The 22,233-nt window shown below is 44.4% G+C and overlaps 1 protein-coding gene across 2 annotated transcripts in view; it reads left to right on the top strand.

Annotated features, from left to right (window-relative positions):
* The first annotated feature begins 218 nt into the window (after positions 1-218).
* Positions 219-22,233, top strand: part of LOC110489790 (E3 ubiquitin-protein ligase HECW1) — a 79,165-nt gene continuing 57,150 nt past the window's right edge. For both annotated transcript variants that reach the window (XM_021562699.2, XM_021562698.2), the window contains exons 1-5: positions 219-395; positions 8,487-8,544; positions 10,640-10,970; positions 11,303-11,410; positions 15,130-15,224. In XM_021562699.2, the coding sequence (XP_021418374.2) occupies positions 8,518-8,544; positions 10,640-10,970; positions 11,303-11,410; positions 15,130-15,224 (561 nt within the window). In that variant the 5' untranslated portion in view covers positions 219-395; positions 8,487-8,517. The remainder of the gene's footprint in view (positions 396-8,486; positions 8,545-10,639; positions 10,971-11,302; positions 11,411-15,129; positions 15,225-22,233) is intronic.

The following is a 22,233-nucleotide window of genomic DNA, read 5'->3' as shown; positions in this document are numbered from 1 at the left end:
ATTACGTGTGATGGTTCGGAAAGGCTGGTGCCTCGATTTAGCAGGCATTTCCTCCGACTATCCCCGACATTTGTGCATGGCATCAGCTCATCTGACACTTTCGGTTTGGTCCTGTAGTAAAGTGGAAGTGGTGGGGGGGCAGCAGAGAGGCGGAGGCAAAGTAGCGCATGTGGGGAGACAGCTTGTGATTGGTACTGCTGCTTGGTACCCAGAGACAATCTATCGGATGGGAATATGCTCTACTCATGCGTCGACATCAGCCGGGACGTTTGGGCTTCAATTTCTACGTTTTAAACATGGATTTCTGTGAAATCCCCCGCTCGACTTGATAGTCACGTTTGGGATTTATTGCTCGCAATTGGAGTATGATTCACCGACAAGTTATTTTATCCCAGGTATGTCGCGTTGTCGCTCTTTTGTTGATGCATCGCTCTGACTGGATACATTGCATAGCAGGCGAATTTATGGGGATGTACTTCGCTCATAATACTGATAGAATATGTGTTGCGGCAGTCTACTGACAGTGTGACAAAAACAGTGCATATCTGGATTTAGTCAATGTCACTTTCTCATTCGATGTCACAGCATCCGCCGGAGTGTTATTCTGGCAGCACGCAAGGCGGTCCCTATTCCTTTGTGTGGGACTCCCCTCATAATCCTCTCTTTGAAAAAGACCCCAGTCATTCACGTTTACTGGGCCACACTCACAGGTATAGTTTGTTGACAAACAACAACATGTTTATTGTCCCCTGTACCAAATGGGGATAATATGCCCCCACGAAATAATCAAACCGAGCCTAGTTGTGATCTCACTTTCACGACAGTACTGAAGGTAAATATCATTTGATGGAACATGCTCTGAAATATTGTATTATTCATTCACTGTAGGCTACTGAATTCATTGTAGGCTACTGAAAGTGGGATTTAGCCAGAAGTGCCCAGTTGACATTGGCACTGTCACTACACAGTGTTCATTTACTGGATTGGCTATTTAGAATCTGTGTAGCTGACACATACTCTGCAGATGTTGTTTACTGTTGCTCTTGTTGTTGCTGTAACCATGTTACAACCTTATCCCAAACTCATCAAAGCTGTCAGTCACTTAGCATTTGATGGAGCAGTCTAAAGTAGATACAGTAGCTCTAGTTGATAAAAGTGTTGACAAACAAAAGCTCACTTTTCAGTAAGTTAAGCCCCCATAAGTTATTAATTTGAGCCAACAGCTGATGGAACACTAAATGTCTAATTTCTGTGTTGTCTTCGATTCCATCTTCCTTTTCACAGACAGAGAGATCGTAAATACTAGACAACAGCACACCGGAAGGTGGTTTGCTCTCTGGCTTACTTGGATACACAGACTGAACAGCCCAGTGTAATCAACCTGACAGTGTCTGACCCAATAGGGATGTGCCACTCTCCCAGTGTCCCTTCTCTTCCCGTTGATCCGAACCAGTCAGACGTGACTGTCAATGTCACGCCAACCCCAGCCTCCCTCCTTCACTCCACTGACTGGACTAGATGCACCTTAACACTGATGAAATGTGACCTGTCAAGAGATAGTGGCTGAACTGGTTTTAATGTGGCTAATGATGACTCAGCTGTAACTGACCTGGCTCATAGACTAGAGCAGGTTGAGTGTGATGCGGACAGACACACAGAAATGGAACTCATATTAGAGGTTTAGCCTACCTGTGAAGCTCCCTTGACAGGCAACTAGGGCTTGGTCTTGTTTGAAGTGCCCTCTCTCATCAGGCATTACTTAATGATGGATACGTGGTTCTATTAGGGTTACATCAGTAATCTGTCAAGTGTACATAGATTTTCACTTATTCTTGTAGCATACCAGACCCTAGGACCTAGGTGTTGCCCCACTCAAGCAAAAGTCATTGCCAAGCTAAAAAAAATAGCAAGAAACCCTACAGTTACAGTACATTATTAGCAGCATAAATCAAAACTGTTTTTTTTACCCTTCTCTTCATGTGCTGAGCTGACACTACACTATACAGCAGTGGTCACCAACCGGTCGATCATGACTGGTCGATCTCAAAGGCATTTCTAGTCAATCGCCAAATATATCTGTAAAAAACACCTTTTTTTTTATTAGTCTCGCACTGTTGGTGATAGATGCACTCAATTCAGCTACACCTGCTCGCCGGGTAGGAGAAGTGTTCCGATTTTGAACCATTTCATGTCTCTAAAGGTACAAACTCTACCTTCCCTTGCAGGCCCGGAGAGGAAATCAAGTGTACTATAGGCCTCCTGCTGGCCAATGGGATGGCTCAGATGACCGTGTCTGCAGTAATGTAGCAGGCGTCAAAGAAAGCTACAGAAAAGTTGATACTGTGAGATTTCAAAGGCTTGCATTATTATTAGCGACTAGGATCTTTTTTAATATCAAGGAATATTTCATTTTCTCTGTTCATAGGAGTAACAACAAGAATTTGTGCATTAAGGAAGAAAGAATGCGGTGCGACTCGAGTTTCGCCATCAGCTGGAAGACCCTGAGAGGCAGACCCTCAGTCTGCTGCTCTCTCCTTCCGCTGAGACTGTCCATCAGATGTAGGCACCATCAGCCCAGTAAAATACAAGTAAAACTATGTAAATGTTTGCTCACTCAGCTGTGTCTCACAAGTAATACAACTGATCTATTACCGGTGTGATTATATAGCCTACCTCAAAATGTGAAATATATACATTCTTAAATAATCTGAACAACAATGCATTGACAGGGCAATTCAAGCAAAGCCAATATGCGGTGACAATATTATTATTTTTTCTTAAAAAGAAAATAAACCTTTTTTATAACTAGGCAAGTCAGTTAAGAACAAATTCTTATTTACAATGATGGCCTATCCTGGCTAAACCCAAACGACGCTGGGCCAATTGTGCGCCGCCCTATGGGACTCCCATTCACAGCCGGATGTGATACAGCCTGGATTCGAACCAGGGACTGAGGAAGGCAGTTAACCCACTGTTCCCCGGGCGCTGAAGACGTGAATGTCGATTAAGGCAACCCCCCTCACCTCTCTGATTCAGAGGGGTTGGGTTAAATGCGAAAGACACATTTCAGTTGAATGCATTCAGTTGTACAACTGACTTACTATCCCCCTTTCACATAACCTCATATCATAGGAAGCCTGAGTCAAGCTGAGAGTTCAAATTTGTATTGACTCACCATTAACTACTTCAGAAGTCTCTCTGAGGGTAGAGTCTGGGAAGGGATTACCCTTCTAATATGAGACAAAGATTAAGGACACCAGCTCTTTCCATGACATAGACTGACCAGGTCAATCTAGGGGAAAGCTATGATCCCTTATTGATGTCACTTGTTAAATCCACTTCAATCAGTGTAGATGAAGGAGAGGAGACTGGTTAAAGAAGGATTTTTAAGCTTTGAGACAATTGAGACATGGATTGTGTTTATGTGTGCCATTCAGAGGGTGAATGGGCAAGACAAAATATTTAACACCTAGGTCCTTTAAGTGCCTTTGAACGGGGTATGGTAGTGGTTGCCAGGCGCACCAGTTTGTGTCAAGAACTGCAACACTGCTGGGTTTTTAATGCTCAGCAGTTTCCCGTGTGTATCAAGAATGGTCCACCACCCAGAGAACAGCCAGCCAACTTAACACAACTGTGGGAAGCATTGGAGTCAACATGGGCCAGCATCCCTGTGGAACGCTTTCGACACCTTGTAGAGTCCATGTCCTGACGAATTGAGGCTGTTCTGAGGGCAAAAGGAGGGGGGGTTGCAACTCAATATTAGGAAGGTGTTCTTAATGTTTGGTATGCTCAGTGTACATGTTACAGTGCTAGTGCTAAAATATGTGAAATGCAGTGAACGGGAACATTTTGACACTGGTCGGTTCTGCCTGTGTAGAGCATCAAGGAGTGTTCAGTCTTTTTATGGCCTAGGCCAAACCACTAGTCCATACATACAGTGGTGGCCAATAAATGCTCTGAATACATAGACCACATGATGAGCTAATAAGTGGTGAAGGGGCTTTGGTTTCTAAATGAGGTTTCGAGGTTGTTGGTGTGGAGAAGGCTGTCAGTAAATGTCTGAAGGTGGCTTTGAGGAAAAGACAGTACATCTAATAATCACCCACAGGACCTGTCCTTCGCTAACTTGTACCCTGACTTCAAATCTGATTGGTTTAGTTAGGAACAGGCCTGGGACCAACACATTTGGATGGATTTGACACTTTATGAATGTTTCAGAACAGTCTTATTGGTGCGTAGGTTGCTGATTGAATTCTGTCCAGAGAGAACCAAAGAACAGACTCTACTTCATTGGAAATCTGGCCATAATCTTTGGGTTTTCCAATAACGCCGAGTGATTCCTGTTGAGGTCACAAAACATACTCTTTCTAGCTAGTACAATGATTTAGAGGCATTGATTTGGTTTATATCAAGCTGCTGCCCAATGTATAATTGTTTATCCAAATCCGACATCTGTAAATCAATGGGGCCTGTGTACAGGCTGTATCCAGTTGTTGTTTGGTCGAGCCATCAGTCTGAGATGTAAATACTGTGTAGATGAAAATAAATCTGCTTGTTTGTGTACGATGTTGAAACATAGAACAAGCCAGAGGCCATATATAAAATACTCTCTTAGACAAAAGCTGACCCATATAGAAACGAGTTTCAATGCTACCCTTCAGAGACTTGAAAAGCCTATTCAGACGAGGAACTTTTGTTTTTTGGTCCGCTGCCCACTGGGCCTTCAATATGTTTAACGCAGAAAATGACTGGGGAAGAACTGTCAGAGTCAACCTACAGTATGCCATCCTCTATTAGCCCAGGGGAAACACTTTTCACTTCAATTGAGAACAGATGTATTTCATGCAGATGGGAATATGTTGGATTGACGTCAGAGGGAAGTTGGTTCGAGTGAAACCATTTTCACATGAGATTTCGTCAGCTCTTTATTGGAAAATATAGGCTATAGCACAATATCACACGGCAATATTTTTGCTGTGAGGTTAGAATGACGTAAACCCTTGACAATGAGTCAATGAAAGCACACAGACCTACAGTACCTACCTCAATGAGGAAGAGACTCCGCATGGGGCAGCCATCTTGGGGATTATTAACACCATGGCAGGAAGACAGCAGCAACTTGTAGAGCTGCCTTGAGTCATCACAATGTAGGAGGACGGTGAATGTGAACAGTCAACCTGACATGCATAGAGAGAGTCACTTCTCAGTAGCATTTAATACAGGTTGGGATTGTGTGTTAGAACCGTCTAGCAATAGATATCGTACAAAAATGGCTATCGTAGGAACACTTCCAGTTGTCTCTTATGTGAAAAGAGGTAGAGCAGAAATAGTAGATTTACTCTGTTTCCCTGCTCTGATAGTGTTGCATGCCTTCTCCGACAGATATTGATATTCAATGTCTGGTGTCCAATAAAATAGTAACATGCTTCAAGTCCATAAATCCACATATAAGGCCTTGTACTGTCTATGTGTGCAAATACAAGTACTTGTACAGATGAACATAGCGCTTTATTTGAATCAAAACGAAGAGACCAACGAGCCAAACCCCCATCATAGTTGCCCATCCCTGTTCTAGACTATACTTTCATGGCTGAGCAGGAAAAAGACCGAAGCCTCTTACAGTAGCTTCCCATTTCATTCTATTAACATTTGAAGAAGAGCGTGGGAAGATTATCATTATCTGTGTGGATAAGTCGGGGGCAATTAACCACGAGGCTAACCGAGGTGTTGTCGAGGATGAACCTAGATAGATAAAGAGTAAGTGTCAGCCCCATAAAACAACAGCTATTCCTTCTGTATGTGAACGGAATTCAAAATGGCTCTCTCTTAAATGTAATTATATGGGCTAATTATGCCAGTGTCAGGCAGGAAGCAGCCCTGGTAGAAATGAAAGCCATGTCTTCCCTCTGGAGATGTGGTACCCTGTTAAACCCACCGAGACACAGCACGCTGCTGGATGTGTTATCTATCTAATGAGGTCCATAGGGCTTTAGACCTGACATGGCATGGGAATAACACTGTGTGCATGGATCTCCCATGATGAGAATGCACAGGCAGTGTGTTGTGTAATCTGTAATGGAGTTTAGCATTAACCGCCTCCAATGAATTGTCAGAGTGGGATTAATACTCACACAGTGAGTCAAGGAGAGAGGAAATACTATTGAGATTCACCCAGCAGTGTCTCATTGGATTCCCGCCTAAAGTGTCAGCCTGCGAGTGGGGAACCCTGTTCCCTGGTGCGCTCATGTGATCCGTGTCTCCTTCGACAGTACAATTCAACTGTGACTTCTGGCCCGGTTACAGCCTATCACGTTCTTGCTGCACTGTTGCACTATACAGAAAAGCCTCTACACACTCATTATCCGTATACGTCCTAAGACAAGACCCTATATCTTTTTATTCAGTATTTTTGACATTTAAGCCATTTAGCAGATGCTCTTATACAGAGTGACTTAAAGGAGCAATTAAGGTGAAGTGCCTTGCTCAAGGACACATGGACAGTTTTTCACCTAGTCGGCTCAGGGTTTCGAACCGAAGACTCCAGCCACCCGAGTCATAGACTGTTTTCTCTGCCACTGCATGGCAAGCATTACCGATGGAACCAACAGGACCCTGAACAGCATCTACCCCCAAGCCATAAGACTGCTAATTAGTTAACCAAATAGGTACCCGGACTATCTGCATTGACCCCTTTTGCATAAACACTTTTAACTCACCGCGTACGCTGCTGATATTGTTTATCATCTATCCTGTTGCCTAGTCACTTTACCCCTACCTATATGTACATATCTACCTCAATTACCTCTGTATATGGACTCGGTTATATATAGCCAAGTTATTGGTACTCATTGTGTATTTATTCCTTGTGCTATTTTTCTCTCTGCATTGTTGGGAAGGAACTGTAAGTAAGCATTTCACTGTTAGTCTACACCTGTTGTTTACGAAGCATGTGACAAATAAAAAGAGATTTATGTATGTCATTGATGTGTAGGTGAAGCTAGAATACCATGTTTTATGCTTGTACGTAGGCTAAGTGAAGTGTTTCTGTCTGCCTATCAGGTGGTTTCCTGGAGATCAGGGGAATTCACCACCAGTAGACCCACACTAGCAACGGTGGAAGGATTTCTCTCTACCTCTCTCTCTCGGCTGTTGTCCGACTCCATTAGCCTTGTTACTGAACGATCAATGCTGACGAGAGCGCACCGGCTCCTCCAGAAGAGAATAGAAGCGTGCTTAGCTCCCACTTAGCACAAATAACATTTGAAACCCGATGAGCCGTGCATCTCATATGCTGTTTAATTCACTTAAGCGCTGTAGGAAGAGGCAGAGAGATAGAAGGAAGAGATACCAAGGAGAACGACAGCCCTGGTTGTTTTGTCTAACTTTCTTCTGCAGGTTTAGTTTCTACTTAACTGTCATGTGGTCATCAGCAAATGCATATGGGGTTGTCTGTTTTTTGATGTACTTGAAGCAATGCATTTGCTGCCGTGTGTATAGATTCTAGGCTCTATGCAAAGGGATCTATTCTTTTGTTGTCCTGTTTCTTATTGCATCTGTTTCTTTCCATCTGTGTCTCTGCTTCTGTCTCTGGTTCTTCCTGTCCTTTTCTGTCTGTCTGTTTTAACATGGTCAGTATGTCCTTGATCTGTGTGTGTGTTTGTCTTTGTCTCTGTCATAATGCTCTGTGTCTCAATGATTCATATTTTGTCTGACGAAGACGAAGTATGAAAACTCCTGAGCTCCCGTTCGCTTTCTCATGCCACTAGCATCTCCAGTTTATGCTATTTCCAGTATTTTACGCATTAACGCACCTCATGATACGAAATGATCGCGGTACTTAGGAAGCGATACGATATGTCTTGCAATTCTCACGATTCTATATATCTATATTGTGATTTTATTGCGAGTCGATGTTCCGAACAGACCGTATTGCTCACCATAAGTCTGCTATCAGAGGGACAAGAGAGAGCCATGAGAATGAGTTTTGATCAGTCATGGAAATAAAACAGCTCAAAACGAATTGGCCCCCTATTTAAAAAGAAGATGGAGAACAGGCTATAAAGAAAAAATACTGGAGTTTTGGTGCAGGTACATCCAACTAGCACAAAAATGATATTGCGATATTGTAAAAAGGATACGATAGCCTATATCGTCAAAAATAATATCCCAATATTGTAGCGATTTCCCCCTGAATCTCTGTTATACAGTATATTAGTGTTCATGTTTTCACACATCTGATCTGTATAATCCAGTTTTAAATGGCTACTTACTGTATGTTTATGTTTTGAAAGAGAAGTGGCGACCCTACCCACCAGTTCACAGCTACTATGTACTATGTAACCCTACAGTGATAGAAACACAGTTATTTAGGGATATGCTACAGAAAATACCACATGATCACGTAATCAATAGTATAGTCAATCATATAAACTGTGATTGCGCTGTGTTGCTTTCCATGCTAAATAATCCCATGACCTTTTCCTCAGGATTTGATGTGCTTTGAGTTGACGACACATAATGCTGCTGAACCTGTGTAGTGTTAAGGTCAGTGTCCTCCTCGCTCTGTGCCGTCACCATTACCCATCAACCATCACACCTACCATGCTGTGCTCCATAACAGCATCGTGGTCCGTCTGTGGTGTCTTCACTCAATGTGTTTGTGTTTCTAGCTGTGTCTCATATGGTGTTACAACTAAAGTACCCAGGTCCAGTGTCCAATGCCAATTGATGCCTCTTCTTGGGGTCTAGCCCTTACCCTTGGTTGTGCTTAGATGGGAAAGGTGCTCAACTCCAAGAATTGAAATAGACAGACAATGACCTAAACCAACTAACTAACCTACAAACATCCCCCCACTAAATGTAAGAATGACAGCATACAGTACGAGATGTGCAGTGATGTTTTGGTATCACTATTAAATGGACTAATTGGCCTACAGTTGGCCCTAACTGGCCCTACACATTGCTTGCATTCTGAATGACTCTACGATAAACTAAAACTAGACTACCAGGTACGCTGTTCAGTGTTAGCAAGGATCAGGCCTTTTCACTGAAGATGTGTTGGAGTAAACCAGCCTAAAGCTGAATAAGGTGATGGTAATCTCACTGAGAAGTTAGGGTGTTCTTTCGCAGTGGGAGTTAGACTGCCAGGTGTCTCTAGAGGCAGAGCTGTCTGTCAATACCTCTTCTACTGTGGGAGGGCTGCTTTCCAACACACAGATAGGACTTTTTATTTTGTCACTGCATGTAGGCTACACCATGGATTGTTCACTCCAGGCTGTTTACGATGAGGATTGTGTCTGTGGGTACCCTTAGGCCAGAAACCTATATTGATGTTCTGTATGTAAAAGATAAGGATCTCTGGGGAGTGTGGGGGGTTTGTGTGATCAAAACACACACAAGCAAACGTAGCCTAGTTCATCATTGCACTCACTGTGCAAGGATGTGAACACTTCCTTAGGAGGAGCTGGCTTTGACGATGCGAAGACACATCAGACTGGATTATATTGTTTTCCCTATCTTCTTCCAATTTTAGGCCTTCACCACTATAATGCACCAAACCCACATCCAATGGGGAAAAGACCCATTTAAACTAAACCTTAACCAAACCAAGGTCATCATTTTAGGATCCATATTCATCATGCAATCAGTCACAATCCTTCAGCAAAAGAAGGCACCTGTAATGGTTGCTCGTTAGAATGGAATGTATACAGTGTGTACACCTCCCCACCTTGACCTTGGTGGGCTGGATAACCGACCGTTCACTTACTAATGTGTCCACCAACCCCTAAAACCTACAACACCAGGGCAGTGTTCAGTGGGGCAAACTGCACCAAAACGTTTTGCAACAGTAACGGAAAAATCTGTGTTGTCATGGGACAAGTTTTACTAACACCTCCCAGTTTAAAAACATTTCATAATGTTCACTCCCTACTGAACAAGACCCAGATTGCACCTCATGGCTCTACCATCAGATTAACATTTCCATCAGTGGAACCCATTCCCCCACACTCTTCCCACACATCGTTAGCGTCCATTACAAATGAGTGTGTTTGCCCAAATGTTTCTGCCAGCGCCTATGAATTACTGTGATTGTCCTGCTGCTAACAGTTAACAACCTCCATGTTTATGGTGATGTGGAACGGAGTGCCAAATGACTGCAACTGCCGCTGGGTGGAACGGCTCGGAATCCTCTGATTGAGCGAATGAGCATTCACTTGTGTTTACATTTGCTCTTATCTGTCTTTTAATGCCACGCGAAAGAGCTTCGATGTCTAAGCAGATTGGCAATGGGTAGTGCAAAGTGCCCTACAATCTCAACACACCCATCTCAAAGCTGGTACTGGCAGAAATATTCTCACTGTGTAAACTCTATGTAGTCACGATGTGAAGGGATGGTATTAGTGACGCTGTATATCGGTCCAATATGATGGATCATTTTACTTCCTTTTTTTCTAACAGAAAATTTACCTCAGTCAGAATGTAATCAAAGTAGTCCAGCAACAATGTCCCTAATTTACTTCACTATTTAAAGCTGCTGGACTTACATCATATTACAATGTATTATCTCGTACATGAAACATCCAACACATCTTCCGGTAATTACATTACCCTGTAGTGTGTGTGTTGTACCTCCCTCCAGAACTTGTACCAAAACAGGTTCCTGGGCCTGTCCGCCATGGCGTCGCCGTCGCGCAGCGCCCAGAGTCGGCGGCGCTGCAAGGACGCTGGGACGCGTTACAGCTACAGCCCCGAGCAGTACCCCAACGGTGGGCCCCGGCACGACCACGCCACCGCCCTGGCCCTGCAGCCCCGCTCTACTAGCGATGCTGACCTGGTCACCTCGGACAGCCGCTCAACGCTGACCGTCAGCACCTCCCACTACGCCATCAGCCAGTCCCAGGACATGCTCATCTGCTGGGACATCAAGGAGGAGGTGGATGCCGGGGACTGGATCGGCATGTACCTCATAGGTGGGTGGAGCTTCTGATGAGTCAATGGCAAGAGTCAAGTCTACACCAGTTCCAAACATCAGAAGGATTGTCCAAACTTTGCCCATTAGACTAATCCTAGTGGGCACAGACGTCAGTTCAACGTCTAGTACACGTTGGTTCAACGTAATTTCGTTGAAGTGACATGGAAACAACGTTGATTCAACCAGTGTGTGTCCAGTGGGAGGTTTAGACCTTTTCCCAACTGACATTTGTCAAGTTCACAGTGGGCTTTGATTACAGTGAGCATACAAAATAATATAGAAGCTACAATATATACTGTTACATTGTGTATGATGTTCCTGTTCATTTAGATGAGGGACTGTCGGAGAACTTTCTGGACTATAAGAACCGGGGAGTGAACGGCTCCCACAAAGGCCAGATAGTGTGGAAGATCGATACCAGCTCCTACTTTGCAGATTGTAAGTATACCTATCGTATACCTATCTCCTTTAAAATGACATTTTAAATGTCTACAGGTCAACTGGTAGCAAATATTCTGAGACTGTTCCTGTTGTTTTATCACTGTGGGAGATTTGAAGTTCAGCATTGTAGCACGTCCTGTGTGTGGAGCATGTTGTTTATCTGTAGAGAGAGTTGATAGCGAATTTCAACCCCTCTATGTTTGTTTTGTCATAAGTATTTAGACTACATTGGATGTTTACTGGCCTAAGCAAAATGTCAGTATTTATCTCTTGGATGTCGCAAGCTGTTAGAATTATACCATGAGGTGATACTTTATTTATACTAATTAAAATGGTGCATCAGGCTACAGGCAGGCACTGATGTTTCCGAGGGCTGCAGAAATCACAGTGAGTCAGACTCAAAAACCCACTCTCTCCTCCAGATGTCTGGAACTTTCTGACAATTTCACCACCAATTTTTCAGCCAGGTAGAGTTTAAATTTTTTTTTAAAAACTGTGATTATGCAAAATATGTCCCATTATCCACATTTCTGTCCATATCTCATTCTCAAACCTGCCACCGCCGACCAGGACGGATGTATTGATTTCTCTCTCCCTTGCTATTCATCTCCGACAGGGATATGACAACTAGCAGGACTAATGTCTACTGCTCACATGGCAGCCTGCCTGATCTGTGGCTGGGACTCAGGATCAGTCTAAACAAACCGCCTTATCTACTGCCGAGGCTGCAGAAAGCCCAAGCCTAGAGAGAGATATCCTCAGGTTCCCTGTGGAAAAGCCTGGCACTCCCCTGTGGTGGCAGAGTCCAATGACTGTGCTAGGAATGCTAAAATAAGGGGAGCCCATTTTTGTGTGACAAGCAGATAGTGATTTTTCGTTAGAGCCTCCCTTGGATACAAATGGAATGTGTTACAGAGTGAAATGGTACCCTATTAGTTAGGTGACAGAGGAGCAGGTGTGAGCTGTTTTCAGACTGAGACACACACACACACACACACACACACACACACACACACACACACACACACACACACACACACACACAGGGGAAGTCAAGTGGAGCGTTCCGAAAGTGGGTCTTTTCTGGTGGCTATCTTTTTTTGCTCAGCTCTGATTTTCTGTTTTTAGAACATGTGTAGTAACTGCATAAGGAGACGGATTTGGCAGCACAAATTCACCTGGGACTCTCCTCTCGTGAACACCTCTTTGTCATCACAATGTGTGCTCCCTAGAGCATGTTTCTATCTCTCTCTCTGTCTCTCCCTCTTTCTCTCTCTCTCTCTCTCTCTCTCTGTCGCTCTCGCTCTCTCTCTCACACACACAATAGACAAGAATGCACATGCCTATCCTAAATTGATTTATTCTCCTATTATGTCAGCCGACGCCTCTTTAACCTACAGTGGCTGTATCGCAATGATAGCAGTACAATTTAGAGGAAAATGAACAGTTTAAAAAAATAAATTTATGTTGAAGTGATTGACTTCCTTCATTGGACACAGTGGATTATAGTCTGTCGCACAACAATGATGAACTATAGTGCTCCATCTCTGCATTCCTCATCCACCAACCTGATGATGATGTCAACAAAGGGATTAGGGTTGGATCATCCTGTCAGGAAGCCTGCCATCATCTCTGTCACTACTATTCTCTATTCCCTCCATCCACCCATCCCTCTGTCCAATCCATCCCTCTGTCCAATCCATCCCTCCATCTAATCCAGTGGGTCACAGGAAGGGGAAAAAATGACTTTGTGGTGACGTGACCTTAATCTCACCTCCTTTGTCTCTCTCTCTCTCTCTCTCTCTCTATCTATCTATCTATCTACAGTGCCTTGCGAAAGTATTCGGCCCCCTTGAACTTTGCGACCTTTTGCCACATTTCAGGCTTCAAACATAAAGATATAAAACTGTATTTTTTTGTGAAGAATCAACAACAAGTGGGACACAATCACGAAGTGGAACGACATTTATTGGATATTTCAAACTTTTTTAACATATCAAAAACTGAAAAATTGGGCGTGCAAAATTATTCAGCCCCCTTAAGTTAATACTTTGTAGCGCCACCTTTTGCTGCGATTACAGCTGTAAGTCGCTTGGGGTATGTCTCTATCAGTTTTGCACATCGACAGACTGACATTTTTTCCCATTCCTCCTTGCAAAACAGCTCGAGCTCAGTGAGGTTGGATGGAGAGCATTTGTGAACAGCAGTTTTCAGTTCTTTCCACAGATTCTCGATTGGATTCAGGTCTGGACTTTGACTTGGCCATTCTAACACCTGGATATGTTTATTTTTGAACCATTCCATTGTAGATTTTGCTTTATGTTTTGGATCATTGTCTTGTTGGAAGACAAATCTCCGTCCCAGTCTCAGGTCTTTTGCAGACTCCATCAGGTTTTCTTCCAGAATGGTCCTGTATTTGGCTCCATCCATCTTCCCATCAATTTTAACCATCTTCCCTGTCCCTGCTGAAGAAAAGCAGGCCCAAACCATGATGCTGCCACCACCATGTTTGACAGTGGGGATGATGTGTTCAGCTGTGTTGCTTTTACGCCAAACATAACAATTTGCATTGTTGCCAAAAAGTTCAATTTTGGTTTCATCTGACCAGAGCACCTTCTTCCACATGTTTGGTGTGTCTCCCAGGTGGCTTGTGGCAAACTTTAAACAACACTTTTTATGGATATCTTTAAGAAATGGCTTTCTTCTTGCCACTCTTCCATAAATGCCAGATTTGTGCAATATATGACTGATTGTTGTCCTATGGACAGAGTCTCCCACCTCAGCTGTAGATCTCTGCAGTTCATCCAGAGTGATCATGGGCCTCTTGGCTGCATCTCTGATCAGTCTTCTCCTTGTATGAGCTGAAAGTTTAGAGGGACGGCCAGGTCTTGGTAGATTTGCAGTGGTCTGATACTCCTTCCATTTCAATATTATCGCTTGCACAGTGCTCCTTGGGATGTTTAAAGCTTGGAAAATCTTTTTGTATCCAAATCCAGCTTTAAACTTCTTCACAACAGTATCTCGGACCTGCCTGGTGTGTTCCTTGTTCTTCATGATGCTCTCTGCGCTTTTAACGGACCTCTGAGACTATCACAGTGCAGGTGCATTTATACGGAGACTTGATTACACACAGGTGGATTGTATTTATCATCATTAGTCATTTAGGTCAACATTGGATCATTCAGAGATCCTCACTGAACTTCTGGAGAGAGTTTGCTGCACTGAAAGTAAAGGGGCTGAATAATTTTGCACGCCCAATTTTTCAGTTTTTGATTTGTTAAAAAAGTTTGAAATATCCAATAAATGTTGTTCCACTTCATGATTGTGTCCCACTTGTTGTTGATTCTTCACAAAAAAATACAGTTTTATATCTTTATGTTTGAAGCCTGAAATGTGGCAAAAGGTCGCAAAGTTCAAGGGGGCCGAATACTTTCGCAAGGCACTGTATCTATCTATCTCTCTCTCTCTCTCTCTCACTCTCTCTCTCTCTCTGTCTTGTTATCCCTTATTCTCCCTCCCTCTTTCTCTCTCTCTCAGTATGTCTCACTCTCTCTCTTGATTTTGACACGCTCACTGGATGTGACTATTTCAGTAAAAAGTGTCGTCGGACGGTACAATTGGTTGCCATTCATTGAAACATGTCAAGAAAAGGGCAATTAAAGTTAAAATCTCTCTCTCTCTTTCTCTCTCTCTGTTTCTTTCCCTCTCTCCTGCAGCGGAGACTAAGATATGCTTCAAGTATTACCACGGTGTGAGCGGAGCCCTGCGAGCCACCACACCCAGTGTGACAGTGAAGAATGCATCTGCCCCTGTGAGTGTCATACCCTCGTCTTAACCCCTCCCCTCTGTCCTCCTCCCTAATGCTCTGTGTAGAAGTTAACCAATAGGCACAGATCGAGTAACCTATAGCCACATATTTTGTAACCTATAGGCACAGGTCTAGCACAGATCTAGGATCAGCTTATGTTGGCGTTTAAATAAAAAGAGACAAACCTATACAGACCCTACTGTAGCTGCTATCGACCCGTAGCACTCACGTCTATAGCAATTAAGTGCTTCAAAAGGCTGGTCATCGCTCACATCAACACCATTATCCCAGAAACCCTAGACCCACTCCAATTTGCATACCGCTCCAACAGATCCACAGATGATGCAATCTCTATTGCACTGAACACTGCCCTTTCCCACCTGGACAAAAGGAACACCTATGTGAGAATGCTATTCATTGACTACAGCTCAGCGTTCAACACCATTAGTGCCCTCACAGCTCATCAATAAGCTAAGGACCCTGGGACTAGACACCTCTGCAACTGGATCCTGGACTTCCTGACGGGCCACCCCCAGGTGGTAAGGGTAGGTAACAACACATCCACCATGCTGAACCTCAACACAGGGGCCCCTCAGGGGTGCGTGCTCAGTCCCCTCCTGTACTTCCTGTTCACTCATGACTGCACGGCCAGGCAGTACTCCAACACCATCTTTAAGTTTGCAGATGACACAACAGTGGTAGGCCTGATCACCAACAACGACGAGACAGACTATAGGGAGGAGGTCAGAGACCTGACCGTGTGGTGCCAGGACAACAACCTCTCCCTCAACCTGATCAAGACAAAGGAGATTATTGTGGACTACAGGAAAAAGATGACCGAGCACGCCCCCATTCTCATCGACAGAGCTGTAGTGGAGCAGGTTGAGAGCTTCAAGTTCCTTGGTGTCCACATCACCAACAAACTAACATGTTCCAAACACACCAAGACAGTCGTGAAGAGGGCACGACAAAACCTATTCCCCCACAGGAGACTGAAAAGATTTGGCATGGATCCTCAGATCCTCAAAAGGTTTTACAGCTGCACCATCGAGAGCATCCTGACGGGTTGCATCACTGCCAGCTTCTACTCCCAAGCCATAAGACTCCTGAACACCTAATCAAATGGCTACCCAGACTATTTTCATTGACCCCCCCCCCCCCCCCCCCCCCCCCCTTTTACACCACTGCTACTCTCTGTTGTTATTATCTATGCATCGTCACTTTAATAACTCTACCTACATGTACATATTACCTCAACTAACCGGTGCCCTCTCACATTGACTCTGTACCGGTACCCCCCTGTATATAGTTTCACTATTGTTATTTTAGTGCTGCTCTTTAATTACTTGTTACTTTTATTTCTTATTATTCTCCGTATTTGTTAATTTTTTTTACTGCATTGTTGGTTAGGGGCTCGTAAGTAAGCATTTCACTGTAAGGTGTTGTATTCGGCGCATGTGACAAATACATTTGGATTTGATTTGATTTACTATCAATGTCTGTGGGAGCACATTCCAACAATGTAGCATCCCAACATAAGACTCAAGTCAATTTCTATAATGGCAGTTGGTTTACACAGTAGCTAACTCTACAGTAGTCAGGTCCTCATCGAGGCCTGTAAATGCAGCCACAGACATACAAAGGAGTATTACTGCACACAAACAGGGGGGAAGAAATAGGGATTAGAAATAACAGGGGGAAGAGAGTGAGTAGAAGTCCTCTTTAATGAGCGAGAGGTTGCGTGCAGACCTCCCTATCCCTCATCCTCCTATCCTTGGCTGAATGGGAAGTTCAAGAGCTCTGTGGGTGGCCAGCCTCTTTCATCCTCTCCTTCTGTTGTTTTGGTTAGAGGACTTCATACTGTAAGATTGTCCTTGCTGTATTCATCCCTATTCTTTTGCGTGCTGTGATGCCCCCACCCACTTTTCGATTGAATGCATAGTGGAATTGTAAAGTGTAATGACCATAGAGGTCCCATAATTCATAGGATATATCATTAATAGATTCTATGTCATTCTACAGTATTGCAATGACTGTCTTACTGTGTCGTCTTTTGAGAGTTGAGCTCTTTCTACCTTCTGTCTGTGGATTAGCTGATCATGGACAGATCCAGATTGGCTCTTATTGGTGGAGTTTCTCATTTCCTAAATGCTGGAGCGAGAGTTACCTTAATTAGCTTTTCACTACATGGCACCTTTATCCTTTATTGGGCTGTGGAGAGTTTGTGAAGCACAGTTAACTACCACTACAGCATTGTGCCCTGTTGAAGTGTGTTGAAGATGGGCTTTGAGTGCAAAGGCACTCCCTATTTATTAATATAATGACAACAATGGGGGCGAATCCCAAATCACACCCTATTCCCTATAAAGTGCACTGCTTCTGGTCAAATCTGTAAAGAGATATGTCTCTGTTTGTGTGTTTTTTTATACAAAAATCAAATCAAATAATCAAATCAAATCAGATTGTATTTGTCACATGCGCCGAATACAAAAGGTGTAGACCTGACAGTCAAATGCTTACTTACAAGCCCTTAACCAATAATACAGTTTTAAGAAAATACCTAAAAAAAAAGTAAGAGATAACAAAAGCAAATAATTAAGGAGCAGCAGTAAATAACAATAGCGGGGCTATATACAGGGGGTACCGGTTCAGAGTCAATGTGTCAATGTGCAGGGGCACCAGTGTCGAGGTAATTGAGGAAATGATATACATGCAGGTAGGGTTATTAATGTGGCTATGCATAGATAATAACGGAGACTAGCAACAGCAGGGGGGGTGGTGCAAAAGGTCTGGGTAGCCATTTGATTAGCTGTTCATGAGTCTTATGATTTGGGGGTAGAAGCTGTTTAGAAGCCTCTTGGACCTAGACTTGGCACACTGCTTGCCGTGTGGTAGCAGAGAGAAAAGTCTATGACTAGGGTGGCTGGAGTCTTTGACCATTTTTAGGGCCTTCCTCTGACACTGCCTGGTATAGAGGTCCTGGATGGCAGGAAGCTTGGCCCCAGTGAAATACTGGGCCGTACGCACTACCCTCTGTAGTGCCTTGCTGTCAGAGGCCGAGGAGTTGCCATACCAGGCAGTGATGCAACAAGTCAGCATGGTATCGATGGTGCAGCTGTAAAACCTTTTGAGGATCTGAGGACCCATGACAAATCTTTTCAGTCTCCTGAGTGAGAATAGTTTTTTTCGTGCCCTCTTCAGGACTGTCTTGGTGTGCATGGACCATGTTAGTTTGTTGGTGATGTGGACACCAAGGAACTTGAAGCTCTCAACCGGCTCCACTACAGCCCCATCGATGAGAATGGGGGCGTGCTCGGTCCTCCTTTTCCTGTAGACCACAATCATCTCCTTTGTCTTGAACATGTTGAGGGAGAGGTTGTTGTAATTGCACCACACGGTCAGGTCTCTGACCTCCTCCCTATAGGCTGTCTAATTGTTTTCGGTGACCAGGCCTACCACTGGTGTGTCATCAGCAAACTTAATGATGGTGTTGGAGTTGTGCCTGGCCGTGCAGTCATGAGTGAACAGGGAGTACAATAGGGGACTGAGCACTTACCCCTGAGGGGCCCCCGTGTTGAGGATCAGCGTGGCGGATGTGTTGTTACCTACCCTTACCATCAGGAAGTTTAGGATCCAGTTGAAGGGGGAGGTGTTTAGTCCCAGAGTCCTTAGCTTATTGATGAGCTGTGAGGGCACTATGGTGTTGAACGCTGAGCTGTAGTCAATGACTAGCATTCTCACATAGGTGTTCCTTTTGTCCAGGTGGGAAAGGGCAGTGTGAAGTGCAATAGAGATCGCATCATCTGTGGATCTCTTGGGAAGGCATGCAAATTGGAGTGGGTCTAGGTTTTCTGGGATAATGGTGTTGATGTTGGCCATAACCAGCCTTTCAAAGCACATCATGGCTACAGACGTGAGTGCTACGGGTCGGTAGTCATTTAGGCAGGTTACCTTAGTGTTCTTGGGCACAGGGACTATGGTTGTCTGCTTGAAACATGTTGGTATTACAGACTCAGACAGGGAGAGGTTGAAAATGTCAGTGAAGACACTTGCCAGTTGGTCAGTGCATGCTAGGAGTACACGTCCTGGTAATCCGTCTGGCCCAGCGACCTTGTGAATGTTGACCTGTTTAAAGGTCTTACTCACATCAGCTGCGGAGAGCGTGATCACACAGTCTTTCGGACCAGCTGATGCTCTCATGCGTGTTTCAGTGTTACTTGCCTCGAAGCGAGCATAAAACTTATTTAGCTTGTCTGGTAGGCTCGTGTCACTGGGCAGCTCTCGGTTGTGCTTCCCTTTGTAGTCTGTAATAGTTAGCAAGCCCTGCCACATCCGACGAGCGTCGGAGCCGGTGTAGTATGACTCGACCTTAGTCCTGTATTGACGCTTCGCCTGTTTGTTGGTTCGTCGGAGGGCATAGCGTGATTTATTATAAGCTTCTGGGTTAGAGTCCTGCTCCTGCCCTTTAGCTCGGTGCGGATGTTGTCTGTAATCCATGGCTTCTGGTTGGGGTATGTACGTACAGTCACTGTGGGGACGACGTCCTCGATGCACTTATTGATAAAGCCAGTGACTGATGTGGTGTACTCCTCAATGCCATCTGAAGAATCCTGGAACATGTTCCAGTCTATGCTAGCAAAGCAGTCCTGTAGTTTAGTATCTGCTTCATCTGACCACTTTTTTATAGACAGAGTCACTGGTGCTTCCTGCTTTAATTTTTGCTTGTAAGCAGGAATCAGGAGAATAGAGTTATGGTCAGATTTGCCAAATGGAGGGCGAGGGAGAACTTTGTACATTCTCACATAGGTGTTCCTTTTGTCCAGGTGGGAAAGGGCAGTGTGAAGTGCAATAGAGATCGCATCATCTGTGGATCTCTTGGGGCGGTATGCCCCTATACGTCTCTGTGTGTGGAGTAAAGGTGGTCTAGATTAATTTTTTTCCCTCTGGTTGCACATTTAACATCCTGATACAAATTCGTTAAAACTGATTTAAGTTTTCCTGCATTAATGTCAACACAGTGTTGTGTTGTGTGTTTTGGCCAGTCATTGTGTGAGTCACTTTGACTGTGTTGGCTTCTACCATCTCCTGTCCTTTTGCTTTGATTACATAAACCCGTAGGCCTGTTGTTGCATACTTCTTAATTCAACATTGAACGTTGGTCCTGGCTGGTAGTGCAGTGTTTGACCTAAGCTAGGCTAGCTATAGTGTTACCGCGGCTGCCTGCCGTTGTGCTGGCGTGGCCACCAGAAATGCTGATCACCTCTAAACCTGATCTGACTACTGTATTCCTGGTTTAAAATAACCTCACCTTGTCAGAGGGAGAGAGAAGGCTTGAGTGGTTGAGCTGGAGTACACATCAAACGGATGGGCAGACGAAGGGGGCCCTAGCTTCAGTGCTTCACTACAATACTGAAGCCTGTCAGGAAGATAGATGATGGAGTGGACATGCTCGGTCGCTTTGGACCGATGAGGCGAAGTGTGTTTGTGTGTGTCTGTGTGTGTGGTGTGTGATTCATGGAGAGACAGCCAACAGCCGTGACTGATGGTGTCTCCGAGACGCACTGAGAGGAGGAGGAGGAGGACTCTACTCACCTGGCTGGCCTGGGTAATAGATGGCCAGTTCATTTCTCTCTGCTTCTTGTACTATCTTGTCCTCTCTTTCTCTACCGCTCACTCTCACCCTTTACCTCTCACTTTCTCTGCCTCTCACTCTCACCCTCGACCTCTTACTTTCTCTCTCTCTCTCTCTCTCTCTCTCTCTCTCTCTCTCTCTCTCTCTCTCTCTCTCTCTCTCTCTCTCTCTCTCTCTCTCTATCACTCTCTCTCTCTCTCTCTCTCTCTCTCTCTCTCTCACTCTCTCCCCCCACTCTCTCTCTTCCTATGTGTGACAGTATCTGTTTTGTTAACTCCTGGGTGTGTTCTGCTCTATTCTGCCAAAGGGCATAACGCTTGAAGTTTGAAGACGCTTGTCACTTAGTGTATTAAATAATTTATATTCAGCGTAGGCGTCGTCTAAGTAGCAGGTGTCAATCTAGTAGTTAAATGATAGTATTTCTGTATCAAAAATGTACAAAGTGGTTTTCACTTTAACTGTCATGTGTTGTCGCTTGCATACTAACCTCAGGCTGTAGGAGAGGTGGCTGTGTACTGAGATAAGGAGCCTGTCAAATCAGAGAATCAGTGTGGAACTGTCCCTATCGTCTTTTGTGTTTCATCTCAGATCACACACACAGACACACAGACACACACACACACACACACACACACACACGCTGTGTTATCTGTGTCCTGTGTTACTGGCTTGGCGATTCCTCTCTAGGGACTCTCCTTCCAAGAATGTGTACTAGATTACAAATGGCTTGACTGAGAAACCCACAGCCATAATAGTATGCAGACATCCACAGAGCGGGGTAGTAAACCTGATAACCAGTTCTCCCCATCCATCAGTGTACCCATACTGGTATAATGCCAGAGCCCACAGGAGGTCCCAGACATATTGGGTCGCCGTTGTGGGCATCTGCATCTGCAGGGAGGAGATTTGTTGCAGTGAATTGGGGGGGGGGGGGGTAAGAGCTTTATTTATCATCAGTGTTATCTGCCCATCGCCGTCTGTGTGACTCTCTTTGCCTCGCTTCTCCAGATGAACTGGGCCCTCTTTGCTCCCACTCTTTCATCACTCTCAAAGCTCTCTATTACATTAGAAAGGAGGTGAAGTTATTTACAAAAATGACAGTGTTTGGCTCAGGTCTACCTCCATTGAATAGTTACTGTATGTATAGCTCTTCATTCAGGAGAGGCAGGCTGAGAAGCTTGGTTCTCCCTCTGTCGTGTGATCGGCGGTGGGAGTGTGTGTGGTTGCCTGCTCTGTCCATTTTGATGTGTCTTTGTGTCTTTGAAACTGAGATTGTGTCTCTATGCTCTCTCTCTGTGTGTGTGTGTGTGTGTGTGTGTGTGTGTGTGTGTGTGTGTGTGTGTGTGTGTGTGTGTGTGTGTGTGTGTGATAGAGATGGCA

The sequence above is a fragment of the Oncorhynchus mykiss genome, chromosome 15 (genome assembly GCF_013265735.2).
Source record: "Oncorhynchus mykiss isolate Arlee chromosome 15, USDA_OmykA_1.1, whole genome shotgun sequence".
Classification (NCBI taxonomy): Eukaryota; Metazoa; Chordata; class Actinopteri; order Salmoniformes; family Salmonidae; genus Oncorhynchus; species Oncorhynchus mykiss.
Note: the sequence above shows the minus strand (reverse complement) of the source record. Positions and strands in the feature narration are given on the sequence as shown.